General features: G+C 62.3%; 1 protein-coding gene across 2 annotated transcripts in view; it reads left to right on the plus strand.

The window, feature by feature from the left end:
* NACC2 (NACC family member 2) overlaps nucleotides 1-13,378 on the plus strand; it is an 87,981-nt gene that overhangs the window by 36,767 nt on the left and 37,836 nt on the right. The window contains exons 1-2 of one of the 2 annotated variants that reach the window (XM_039461429.2): nucleotides 2,700-3,601; nucleotides 4,788-5,733. In XM_039461429.2, coding sequence (XP_039317363.1) covers nucleotides 4,848-5,733 — 886 coding nt within the window. In that variant the 5' untranslated portion in view covers nucleotides 2,700-3,601; nucleotides 4,788-4,847. Of the gene's footprint in view, nucleotides 1-2,699; nucleotides 3,602-4,787; nucleotides 5,734-13,378 lie in introns of those variants that run through there. The other variant, XM_039461428.1, reaches the window with a different exon arrangement.

Below are 13,378 nucleotides of genomic sequence, written 5' to 3' on the forward strand. Positions count from 1 at the left end.
AGGAAGACACTCAGGCAGGGGTATGTTCTGGAGACGCCGCCCCAACCCATGTGCACGTCCGGCTGCAGCTCCAGTGAGCCCGTCCTCCTGGAGGGCTCCCACATCCACTGGCCTGTTGCTGGGTGTGGGGCTCATCGTGGTTGACGACCCCTAACCCCAGGGCAGGCCTGGCCTGGATCTCAGCCTTCCTCAAGTGAGGCTCTGCAGAGAAGAGACCCTCCCACCGCCCAACCACCTGTATTTTCTTCTTCCTGGGGGAGGCCTCTGTGTGTGTCTGTGTCGGGTGGGGCACAGCTGCAGGGGCTGGATTCCGGCTGGGTCAGCTGCAGGTTTCCCAGAGTGGGTTCCATTCTGAAGGGCATCTTGAGGGTGAGGGGGTTGGTGCCGCAACTCTGAGGGGGGCTGGGGTCAACAGAATTGGTGGCCTCTGACTTCCTGCCTGGCCCTGCAGAACTTCCCATAAGCGAATGGATGTGGTGAATCTCACCGAGGTGGGGAAACAGAATAGGAGGTGTTGCTTGGGAAGCAAAGTGGGGAAACTGAGTCACCAGAGAATGTGGTCCTGGGCAGGGCTGACCCCACTGTGCAGACACGAGTGTGGAGCCCTGGTGTCTGGAGCCAGCCTGGGCCCCGCCCTCCTCAGCAAACAGCCCTGCTCACCTCCCTGGGCCCACCTGGGCCCTCGGGCCTCTCCGGCTGCAGCAGGAGGGTCAGCTCCCTGCGGCATCTGCTTTCCTGGCTCCAAAGGCCTGAGCCAAGCCTTTATTTTATTGTTTTCTCCTAAAGTTCAGCTTTGTTCTTGAGCCTTCCAAGAAAGCAACCTAAAACCAGCTCCTGCCCGGCTCTCGGCAGGCTGGGGTGTGGGGCTGCAGCCTCACCCGTGCAGGTGGCCTGAGGACAAGCCAGCAAAAGTGCCAGTTGTCCTCTACCTCCAGGGACCACACGGCCCCATCACCTTCAAAGGGAATAATGGTCCCTTCTCTGAGAGAGCTGGTCTGGCTCCAGCCCCTGAGGTGTGGACACAGGCCGAACTGGGCTGGGCGCTAAGACGCCCACCTGGACGCCAGGCTGAGCACTGCTGTACCACCCAGGTCACAGCAGGTTGCAGGCATCACCGGCTTACTCTGGGTGAGCCAGCAGCTGCGGGCTTTACAAACTTGTTCCATTCACCCCCAGGAGCCATCTGAGGGTAAATTTTAACCCCAGTTCACAGCTCAGCGTCCAGGGCTGTGGTGTCCTTACAGGAAGTGGCTGGTGCTCCCAGCACCTAGAATTCCAACCTGGACAACAGGCCAGGACCCTCTTGCTGCTGGAAGGGACAGGCGGAGAGCCCACACTGCCCCTTGCTCTCTGTGTCAGCCCCTGAGTGCCAGGCAGTTGGGACCCCAGGAGCCAGTGCACTGTGCTGGCCTCTGCCTGTCCCCTTTCATGGCACAAGAGCCCCTGTCTGACTCAGACATCCCTGCCCCGCTTTCCTTGGGGTGAAGCCATGGGCTCTCTGGGAGGCTCCTGGTGGTGAAAGCAATGGGTCTGTGAAGGGGGCCGTTCGGGGGCCTCTGTCCTCTGCACTGTGTCACTGGGTGGCACAGGCCCCTCTCCTGTACCCACCACCTGGGCTGTGTTCAGCATTCAGCCCTCGCCCAGCTTACCAGGGCACTTGGCAGACTTGGAGAGGAGGCAGCAACTAGGTGGGGACCTGAGGGTGGCGGGCATGGCAGGGAGGGCAGCAGGGCTGAGCCCTGCTTCTCCGGGGCCCAGCTTCTCCGGGAAGCTGAGCTTACTTTGGGGGCTGGGAGCTGGCATTTACTTGGGCTCCTGCTTCTCCGGGGCCCAGCTCATCAGAGTGGCTGAGAGGGGATGTTTCTGTAGAGGCCTCCGTCCCAGTCCCCCTGAGTTGGCACCAGCCCCTTGTAGGAGGCAGAAAACCAGGCCTTTGCCCGGCAGCTTCCCTGCACCTGGATCTCTTCCCGTCCCCATTCAGTGGCTTTTTGTCTGATCTGGAGAAGCTGAGCCCACGGTGTGTGACTAGGGAGGAGCCAGATGGCCTTCTCTCTGGTCTCCGGATGCCTCAGAGGGACGCTGGGCGTGAGGGGCAGGGTGGTGTCGCATTGCCTCCCACCAGGCCTGTTCGGAACTCTTCCGGATACTGCTACCAGCGTTACCCTGAAGGTGGTGGAGGCGGCTGCCCAGGCCAGAGGGGCTCACCTTGCAGCCTTCAGCCGGGACCCTGCCCCTTCTTTTGGGTGGAATGTGCTCTTCCTTGGGGTCAGAGCTGGCAGCAGGGAAACTGAGGCTGGGAAGTCCAGAGGTCAGCCCCAGGGCCCCACGGCCCCATGGCCCCACGCAGCTTAGCAGAGGGTAGTGTGAGCCCAGGATGAGGTGCACATTCTCTGGAGGGGTCCCGGGGCCACCACAAGCCCTGCATGACACCCCTTCCCAGGAAAAGGCTCAGTAAGGGCCAGACGCTGTGGACCTCTTGGGCAGGAGGTGCAGCTGGTGTCAGCTGAGCAGTGGGTCTGCCAGGAGCCTGCGTGGCTGCAGCCGGGAGCGCGGGAGGAGCGGGCAGCTGCTTTGCCCTCTGCTGGGACCTCTCAGGCGGGGCTGCCCCTTCCGGCTCCTGGTTGCCCAGCCACAAAGTCGCTCTTTTTTTAAAGTGCCAGGAGGACGCGGGGAGGGGTGCTGGGGGTGGACTGCCGGGCCTAGCGCCTGGGCAGAGGACATAGCTCTGAGGGCCCCAGGACCTGGGGTGCTGCATGGCCCATCAGCCGCCTGCCGTTTCTGTGCCTCTCTTCACCCCCTGCTGTACCTGCCCCCACTTTCCTTGGCTTCCCCCCTCACCTGGCTCCCCCTAACTGTCCTGACTCCTCGACCCCTCCCCCGGCACCTCTGCCCATCCCAGCCTGCCCTGCCCGTGCTGGAGGAGTTGAGCTCTGCCAGCTCTGCAGACTGTTTGGAATAGTTTAAATGCTTTGACACTGGGGCTGTCCTGGAAGGCCGGGAGGCAGTTTACTGGGTAATTCATATGCAAAACTGCACCATAAATTTCCAGGCCGTCTCAGTTGCCGTGGCACCGGGAAGCATTCTCCTCTACTGTACAGTATTTCTGCCATCTTTGTTTGCATTGCAGTGAGTCATCAAAAGTCTGTGTCGTACCAGCACCCGGGCCGCGCATTCCTCTGGCACCAACACTCCACTGTTTTTAAAGCCGGGGCTGGGAGCTGGCATTTACTTCGGCTCCCAAATCAAAGGCGGCTATTCATTCCCGAGCCGCCGGAACGTTCGTCTGCATCCGGCCCCTTCATTGAGATGCGCTGCGCTGCCCGGGAGGGCCGGCCTGGGTGCAGCTGAGCTGCGGCCGCGAGCCCGGCGCCCAGGCGCTCTGCCCTCCTCCTCCTCCTCCTCCCGCATCTCCTCCTCCTCCTCCTGCATCTCCTCCTCCTCCTCCTCCTCCATCTCCTCCTCCTCCTCGCCGGCTCCCCGCGCCCTCCCCGCCCCAGGGCTCCCGCGCCGTTTGCTGCATTCGCGGAGCAGCTGGGCAGGCGGGCTGGGCTTCGAGCGTGCGGGGAGCCTGTCCTGCCGGGCAAGCGGGCAGTGGTGGAAGGTAGGTCTCCCCGCCCGGACGGCAACTTCTCCGCAGCGGGGGCACTGCGGGTTGCCCCCGGCGCGCGTCCACCTGCCCGGCTCCCCGCGCGGTGGCTCCGCCCTCCTCCCGCCGCCCGGCGCCTCTGCGGCCGCCCGCACTTTCCTCCCGCGGGACACAGCGGCCTTTGTGCGGCCCTGCGGAGTTGGGCCAGCGCCTTCTGGGCCGCCCCCGCCCCCTGCGGAGTCCGCGCCGGATAAACAGCAGCGCCCGCCCCAGCTCCCAGCCCCGGGGTCCGGGCAGCCCGGCGAGGGCGGGGACCCCCGAGTCACCCGGGCCAGGGCCGGGGCCGGGCTGGTCGGGATTGGCCCGCGTGGGGAGCGAGGCGAGCGGGGGGCGTCCGCGAGCGGGGCTGCGACAGGCTCCCAACTCCTGCTCTGGCGGCGGCGCGGGGACCTGGGAACACACTGGAGAGCGGAGCGGGCGCGCCCAGGGTGGTCTCTGCGCGGGGGAGGAGCGCGTGCCGCTTCCGCTGACTTCTCGGAGCCCCCAGCTCCTCCCCACCTGCCCAGGAGCGTTGGGGGGGATCCGGGGACACCGGCCCGCCTTCCCCTCAAGGGCCCTCTGAGAGGCTGCCCAGAGGGAAGAGGCGAAAAGAAGCCAACCGCTAACTGTACCGCTCCAGAGACCACCACCCCCGCCCTGCCCACTGCTCCAGAGGGGCCCCTCCCGGGCAGGCGGCGTGGCCAGGGGCTCCTGTGCGGGCTGGAACTTTTGTGAGGGGCAGAAAGTGGCTGCAAAGCTGCCAAGGGGCGTCCTATCCACCCCGCTTCCCGGCTTCCCTGCCCCCCTGCTCCCCCCGCTCCCCCGCCTCCAGTCTGCTGGCCCGGGGCAGGTCCAGGCCTGCTTCCTTCTCGCTTGCTGAGGCCGGGTCTCTGAAAGCAGCCCCCCGGGAGTGGAGTGGAAGTGCTGCTGGCGGGCAGCGCCGTCCGGGAGTCTGCAGCTGCGCAGGCTGGGCCATCTTGCCCTTTAGCCAGGGGGTCTCGTAGACCCCAGTCCCTTCTCTGGGGTGTCCCGGCAGGGGAGGGTGGTGGGGAAGGCTCGCTCTTTGTAGGCCCGTGGCAGGGTAGGAGTGTGGGAATGGCCCTTCGGGCGGGAGCCTTTGCCCCGGGGGGTGGAGACTGACCACGTGCCTCCTGCCCTGCAGATGAGCCCCGCTAGGGCCGCCCCGCGCTGAGAGCCCAGCCCCGCCGCCCGCCCGCCCGCCATGTCTCAGATGCTGCACATCGAGATCCCCAATTTCGGGAACACCGTGCTGGGCTGCCTGAACGAGCAGCGCCTGCTGGGCCTCTACTGCGATGTGTCCATCGTGGTCAAGGGCCAGGCCTTCAAGGCCCATCGCGCGGTGCTGGCCGCCAGCAGCCTCTACTTCCGCGACCTGTTCAGTGGCAACAGCAAGAGCGCCTTCGAGCTGCCCGGCTCCGTGCCACCCGCCTGCTTCCAGCAGATCCTGTCCTTCTGCTACACGGGCAGGCTCACCATGACGGCCAGCGAGCAGCTCGTGGTGATGTACACGGCCGGCTTCCTGCAGATCCAGCACATCGTGGAGCGCGGCACCGACCTCATGTTCAAGGTGAGCTCGCCCCACTGCGACTCGCAGACCGCCGTGATCGAGGACGCCGGCTCCGAGCCCCAGAGTCCCTGCAACCAGCTGCAGCCGGCCGCCGCCGCCGCCCCCTACGTCGTGTCCCCCTCGGTGCCCATCCCGCTGCTGACCCGCGTCAAGCATGAAGCCATGGAGCTGCCGCCGGCTGCCGGCCCAGGCCTGGCCCCCAAGCGCCCGCTGGAGACGGGGCCCCGGGACGGTGTGGCGGTGGCCTCGGGGGCCGCGGTGGCGGCAGGCGCAGCCCCTCTCAAACTGCCCCGAGTCTCCTACTACGGGGTGCCCAGCCTGGCCACCCTCATCCCCGGCATCCAGCAGGTGCCCTACCCCCAGGGGGAGCGGACCAGTCCGGGTGCCAGCAGCCTACCCACCACTGACAGCCCCACCTCGTACCACAACGAGGACGAGGAGGAGGACGATGAGGCCTACGACACCATGGTGGAGGAGCAGTACGGCCAGATGTACATCAAGGCCTCCGGCAGCTACGCAGGTAACGCGCAGTCACCTGGCTGTGAAGCGAGGCATGCCTGGGACCCGGGCGGCTCCGGAGGCCACTGGGCCTCAGGAGTTAGTTTGGGGGCCACAGGGGAGCCCCCCACTGAGCCAGGAGAAGGTGGCAGAGCTCCGTCACCATGGGGTCTGACTTGGTGCTGGGTGACACAGGAGATCTGGGTGACTGCCAGCCTGTAGGAAGGGTCTTGCAGGTTTCCCTGGCCCAGCGGCCTGCCCGAGGACTCACATGCCCCGTCTGTGAGGGCCTGGCACCACACCGTGTCCGGGAGGGTCCGCCTCCTTTCCCTTTAACCTTAGCCTGTGCCTCACCTGGCGAGGTCCGGAGATTCCCCTCAACCCAGCCCCTTTGCCGCCGCCTCCCCAGGCCCGGCATCAGGGACAGGCCTGGAAGTGCCCGCTGAGCTGAGCTGAGTGAGTGAGTAGTTGTCCTTTCAAGGAGGGCTGCTCCCCCTCCAGGACCCAAAAGGTTGCCATAATTTGAGGTTCAGTCTCTGGAGACTGTTGAGGATTTGCTGGGCAGAGTCCCACAGGTGGGGTCTGGGAGCCAGTGTCCCTGCAACCTGACTGTGTGTCTGGGCTAGCTGCCTGGCCGGTCTGCACGAAAGGCCTGTGTGCAGTGGCCTGGGCCTGGGCACATAGTGCCAGCAGTGGGCAGGCGGTGACCCCGAGGGGCAGTGTGGGGACTCGCTCCACCCCATACTTATTCTCTAGCCCTGATGGGACACCCCCCTGCCCTTCCCCTCCTGTAGTGCTGATGGGGGCAGAGGGGGCTGGGATCACCCACCAGCTTGGACTCCTAGGACAGCTGGATCCCTGTGCAGCAGCCACCACCACGGCCTGGACAGCAGGGTGGCCCCTGCTTTAGCCAACCTGGCTCCCTCTCTGCCTTCCCAGCAGGTGCTCTGGGCTCCCTGGTGTCTTCCTGAGAACGCCTTACTTTATTTAAATGCATATTGCGGTGTTTGCATGAATTCCGCAGAATGCCAGCTCACAAGGCCACCTAGATCTGGGCCTCGTACCTTTGGTTTTCTTTTAGTGGTAGGGATAGGGCTTGATTGTTCCTGAGAGCAGGCACTGTGCTAGCTACTGAATTGGCCCTTCCAAAGGGCAGATCACACAGGTTCCGGCTCACCGCAGAGGCTGTGCGGGCTGTCGGTGCTCCTGCGTTGGCTGGCCGAGGCCTCCGGGGAGCCTGCTCCGTGTGCACCTTCCCTCTGCCCCCGCCAATAACTGCCCTAGGGGAGGCAGGACTGGCCAGAGGCTGCTGGGGAAGGCTCCTAAGGCCCACCCAGGGTCCCTGTTGGGAAGGGGCTGGCTCTGTCCCTGGGCTCCAGTTCTGGGGCAGAACCCCAAACAGGCTGGGCACCCCTACAGTCCCTAAAGACTCCCCCCAATGATGGCAGCCAGACGGTGCCCTGCCAAAGTGTCAGGGAGCTACACCATGGAACTGGGAACAGACCTGACGCATCCAAACATCTTCCCAGGTCCTCCCTGCACAGACCCCCGCTGCTCCGGGGTGACCTTGGGCCCTGCCGTGTTTGGGGTGATGGGAAGCAGGGCTGGGTGCTGGGTTTGCCGGGAGTAGGGTGAGCCTGGTGACTTGTCCCACGCATCTGCCCTTGGGCTCTTGGTCAGCCTTAAGCCCACGTGTCACCTGGACTTCGGTGAGCTAGGAGCCCTCACGCCTTGACGTGTTTTCGGGGAACCGGCAGGACAGCAGCCAGAGGAGGCTCTGTGGAGTCCCGAATGGGAGGCGGCCGCCTGGCGAGGCCTTCCCTCCAACTCCCCCATCCTCAGACTAGATGAGGTAGAGTGCTGCTGAGGCTGAGGGGTGGGGACGCCCCCAAGGCCGTGTTCCTGGAGGGCTTACCCGGGCCATGGCCGCTTCAAGGCAGTCTCTGCTTTTGCACGGGTGTTGGTGATGCCAGCATGGTGGGAAGTGGGCGGCCAGGGGGCCAGGCGTGCTCCCACCCACCTGCCGTACAGTTTGGCTCTGGATGCCACAGTCTGGGTTTCTTGTCGTGGTTTTTCTGTTCAGCAAGCCCATAAGTGGGGCAGAGAAAGGGGGTGTGTGATTTCTTGGTTAAAATCTAGGTTACTGGCTGTGACGTCGCTGGCGTCGCTGGGTGTGCTGGGCGGCGGTGCCATGGGGGGGGGGGCTGGCAGAGGGAGGGGCTGTCCCCTGACCCGGAGCTGCCCCTGGGTGCTGGCTCCCCATGCCCTGGGGAACGTCCTCACACCCACGCAGGAGGCTGGCTGCCACCCTCGCTGGGCAGTGGGGGAGTGGAGCTGGGCAGCTGTCTCTGAGCTGGTAGGACCAGCGTGCTCTGAGGTCCCTGCAGGCTGAGCTCCTCCTCCTCTCTGGCCTCAGTCCCCCCACCTGTCGAGTGAGAGGTGGGCCTGAGCGGGTGCCGAGGGCCTCGAAGCTGCACCTCAGCGTGCCGTAATGCGTGCGGCTGTTCCACCCTTTCTTGCGTTAAGCATCACGGACAGCTTGTCCTGTAGTGTTGTTCTGTTTTTGACATAAATCAAAGTGTTACAGGTAAAGTTAATTGCCTTTCCACCCCCATGTAGCCCCTGCCCGCAGTCTCTGTGGCCTCACGGCAGGGTCTCCACACAGCGCCAGTCCCGTCCTCTCCTCCCTCCCTCCAGGTCCTGCTCGCCTCTCAGGCAGGGTCCCCATGCAGCGTCAGTCTCATCAGTCCCCTGCCTCTCCTCCCTCCCTCCAGGGCCTGCGTCTCACCCGTCAGAAGGAGCCGCCACGTCTGATTTATCCAGTGCCCTATCAAAGGACGTTTAGGTTGTGTTCAATTTGTTGCAGTCAGGAGCGAAGCTGCTGAGAAGGCGCCATGCATGGGGGTGTGAGGTTGACAGGCGAGTTCAGGCCCCCACCCCCAGCAAAGCAGGCCTGACCCCATCGGGCGGATGCTGGCGGGGGCGTGCAATGCTTCCTGCCCACCAGTCCCCATCTCGGCAGCACTCACTTCAGGCGCCCTCCTGGGCCTTAAGCCCTCACCCCTGCAGCGGGCAGGGAGCTTCCTCGTTGCCCTGTGGCCGGCAGTGGTGGGAGACCCTGGAGCAAGATGAGCTGGGGGTGGGGTGCACTCAGAGGTGAAAGAAAAACGTGGTGTCCACCGGAAGTGAAATGGCCAGTGCAGCTCCCCTCCGGCCGAGCGGGGAAGCTCTTGAAGAGTGAGGCCGAGGCATCCCCAAGTCACATTGTCAGGGGCCTTGCGTCTGAGCTAGAGATTGCAAAACACCAGCATCTGCCTCCCGCACATCCCCACCCCTACCCCCTACCATGAGGGTGAGACGGGGGCCAGGCCCTGGAGAGAGCGGGAGGTGGGCTGGGCAGAGGGAGCCGGAGCCTTGGACTTGGTGGTGCTGCAGCCTAAGCAGCTCCCCCCTTTCCTCTCTAGGTCCCCTTCCTCGATTACCCACTCTGTGTTCATTCCCCTGGAGCGTTCGACTGCCTTCCTGCTGGGGCACCGGCTCGGGGGTATCTGAATGTCCAGCAGTGACTCTGGGAGCCAGAGGCTGCCCTGGGCAAGGCAGTGGGCTTGGCGGGCAGTGCCAGCCAGGTCTGGGCTCAGGGCGGGGGCTCCCCGACTGCACTCAGGTCTGTTCCCATGGTCTCCCTGGCACATTCGGATCCACAGGTCCCTGCAGCGTGGCCTAGACGGGCATGGCTGCTGCTCTCACCCCCTGAGCAGATGACAGCATGGGGCCCTGGCTGTTATTCATCGTGGTGGGGGGGGGCATTGTCACCCACGCTGAGCACAGGCACCTTTGTCATGGCAGGCCGATGAGGTCGAGGGACGGTGAAATGGAGCTGGCAGAGGACACAGCGAGGGGTGGAGTGGTGCCATGCTGGGGCGTCTCTCCTGTCCTCTGAAGGAGAGGGGGCTGCCCAGACCTGCAGCTGTACCCCTTCCTGTGCCTGATGGGGCTCGCCTGGTCGTCCCTTTCATGCCCTCAGCAGAGGGCAGAGGCTTCAGGCAGGCAGATGTTTAATTGCAGCTGGCAGATGTCACTCTGTGTAGCTACGGAGACAAAGCCATGCTTGGGTATTGACACCAGCCGCACACTTCCCCGGTAACCCTCTCCCTGCAGGGGACAGCTCTGGCCCAGGGACTCTGGGCCCATGATGGGAACCCTATCCTGGGAGGGGACAGCTCTGGCCACAGGGCCTGTGGGCCTGTGAGCAGGTGGCCCTGTGCATTTCCACTTCCCCTTCCCTTCTGGGCTCCCCCTAACATCCCTGAGGTCCACCCGGTGTCTCCTGTGTGCCTCTCCACAGGGCATGGGACGGCATCAGGCACCCATCTGTAAGCTTGGTACCCACTTCCATGGGGCAGCCTGATCTTGGGCAAAACAGGCAACGTTGGAACTGCTCAGGGCCTGAGAGGCCCTCCTATCCAGCCTCAGCCCAGCTGTCCTGGACCCTGGACAGACACTGCTGGGCGTGGGTCCTGGCACACCATGGCACATCCATCCTGGCTATGCCCGTCGGAAGAGGCCTGCGCCGGGCCCCACCCTTTCCAGGGTGACCTGCAAGGTCAGCGCTGGCCCCACCCATCCCTCGGCTGAACACTCAGGCTTGGGCGGCTGCTCCGGCCCTGGGCCACAGAACCCGGGGTCAGCAGGGCTGCTGGGTAGGGTGGTCTCCCTTGTAGCCAGCCACCCCCCACCATTGCCCCTCCGGAAGGTACTCCTGCCTGGGCAGCGAGCAGGGCTGTGTCTGAGGCTGCTCCCACCAGCAGCTCAAAACTCAGGACTGCCGTTTGGGGTTCCCAGAGAAAAAAAGAGAAGAGAGGCTGGACTTGGGGTTGCTGGGTATGCAAACATACCCGCGGCCTGGGAGGGGACACATCCATACTGTCAGAGTCCCGCTCAGGGAGCAGAGGGTGCTTTCATTTCTGGCCTGGATAGGGGTGAGGCCCGAGAGGAAGCCCCAGGCAGAGTCAGGCAGACGGGAGAACGATGTTGGCTGCAGCGGTGGGAGTGGAGGGTTCCCTCTGCTTTAAATGGCCAACACCCCTGCAGCGCATGCAGGTCTTCTGAGGAGCTGAGACCACACTTGTGTGTTGCTATTCCCAGCTAGTTTTGTAATTATTTATAGAGACGGGGTCTCACTATGTTGTCCAGGTTGGTCTCGAGCTCCTGGGCTCAAGCGATCCTCCTGGCTCAACCTCTCAAAGTGCTGGAATGGCAGGTGGGAGCCCTGCACCGAACCCTCTGGCTGCTTTAGTCAGCATCATGCATGTGTGGCTCATGATGGTGTGGCCCGTCTCCTCCCTGCCTTTTTTGCTTCTTTAACTATTTATATTGGCCAGGCATGGTGGCTCACGCCTGTAATCCCTGCACTTGGTGGGCGGATCTCTTAAGGTCAGGGATTTGAGATCAGCCTGGCCAACAGGGCGAAACCCCGTCTCTACTAAAAATAGAAAAATTAGCCCAGTGTGGCAGTGCATGCCCGTAATCTCAGCTACTCGGGAGGCTGAGGCAGGAGAATCGCTTGAACCTGGGAGGCGGAGGCTGCAGTGAACTGGGATTGCACCACTGTACTCCAGCCTGGGCAATAGAGCGAGACCCTGTCTCAAAAAAACCCAAAACTCAAAAGTATTTGTATCTGTTGTAAAGCCTGCAGTCAGTGAGTTCACAGTACAATCAAGTACAATGTTGTAATCAAGATACAGAAGTTTCCTCCTGTAGAATGTTCCCCTGGGGTTTTTTCAAGGGGTGGTCTCTCTTGCAGGCAGGAGTATCTTCCGGAGGGGCGATGGTGGGGTGTGACTGGCTGCAAGGGAGACCACCCTACCCAGCAGCCCTGCTGCCCGTGGGTTCTGTGGCCCAGGGCCGGGAGCAGCCGCCCAAGCCTGGGTGTTCAGCCAAGGGATGGGCGGGGCCAGCGCTGACCTTGCAGGTCACCCTGGAAAGGGCGGGGCCTGGCGCAGGCCTCTCCCGACGGGCAGAGCCAGTATGGATGTGCTGCGGTGTGCCAGGACCCACACCCAGCAGCATCTGTCCAGGGTCCAGGACAGCTGGGCTGAGGCTGGGCTGAGCCTGGATAGGAGGGCCTCTTGGGCCTTGAGCAGTTCCAACGTTGCCTGTTTTCCCTGAAATCAGGCCGCCCCATGGAAGTGGGTACCAAGCTTACAGATGGGTGCCTGATGCCCTCCCATGCCCTGTGGAGAGGCACACAGGAGACACCAGGTGGACCTCAGGGATGTTAGGGGGAGCCCAGAAGGGAAGGGGAAGTGGAAATGCACAGGGCCACTGGCTCACAGACCCACAGGCCCTGTGGCCAGAGGTGTCCCCTCCCGGGATAGGGTTCCCGTCATGGGCCCAGAGTCCCTGGGCCAGAGCTGTCCCCTGTAGGGAGAGGGCAAGGCTGCTGTCAGTACCCAAGCATGACAGTTCTCACCCTGGCCCTGTGCGACCCCTACCTGCTGCCTTCTCCTGCCCTTTTGCTTCTCATAGGCCCCTGTGCGTGGGACTGGCAGCGGTAAGTCATGTATGTTTCTGGGTATCATGGTTTTGTGTTCATCATGCAGGTGAACCCAGGATGCCAAGGGGCTGTGTGAGGCCATTCTCCTTCCCACCAACAGCCCGTGAGAGCAGCAGGCACCCCATTCCCTTACAAGGGTGGGTGTCTCTGTCGTCTGGAGGTTTCAGCCATTCCTAGTGGGTGAAATGCCAGTGGCATCCCGCTGTGGTCTCCATCTGATGGCCGGTGCCGTCGAGCACGCTTCACAGGCTGAATAACTGTTCTTTAGCACTCTGTTTTGCTGTTATTTCTTCAGATCTTTTGCCCATTTCTTAAAAATTGGGTTTTAAGAGTTTCCTGTGTAATCGGCAGGTGAGTTTACATATGCATATTGCAGGTACTCTCCTCTGACCTGCCTTTTCTTTACCGTGATGGTGACTCTCAAAAACTGGAAATCTCAAATTTTGATGAAGATCAATTAATGTTTTATTTTATGGCTAGCCGTTTTTGTAGCCTGTTCAAGAAATCCTTGTCTCCCTAAAATTCTCTGTGTGTGTGTGTTTTCTTGTGAAAATCTTAAGAGTTTGTGCTCTGATGTTTTGGGGAATGGTTCATCTTGGACTCATTTTGCAGAAGGGATCTGGTAGGGGAAGGTTCACTTCCTTCCGCTGTGGATGCCCAGGCATTCCAGCACCAGGTCTCCACTGAATTCCCTTCACACCTTTGACAAGAATCAATCGGCTACGTACGTGCAGGCCTATTTCTGGGTTCTGTTCTGTTCATTGATCTGTGTGTCTCTGCTTATGCCAAATATCCCACTGTCAGGACTCCTGGAGCTTTAAGTAAGTCTGGAAGTCAGGTGGGGTAGGTCTTCAACTTCATTCTCTTATTGAAAATTGTTTTGGGCTGGGCATGGTGGCTCACACCTGTAATCCCAGCACTTTGGGAGGTTGAGATGGGCAGATCACCTGAGGTCAGGAGTTCAAGACCAGCCTGGCCAACATGGTGAAACTCTCTCTGTACTAAAAATGCAAAAATTAGCCGGTTTTGGTGGTGCGTGCCTGTAGTCCCAGCTGTTCAGGAGGCTGAGGCAAAAGACTCACTTGAACCCAAGAGACAGAATTTACAGTGA

This window comes from Saimiri boliviensis, chromosome 2, assembly GCF_048565385.1.
Source record: "Saimiri boliviensis isolate mSaiBol1 chromosome 2, mSaiBol1.pri, whole genome shotgun sequence".
NCBI lineage: Eukaryota > Metazoa > Chordata > Mammalia > Primates > Cebidae > Saimiri > Saimiri boliviensis.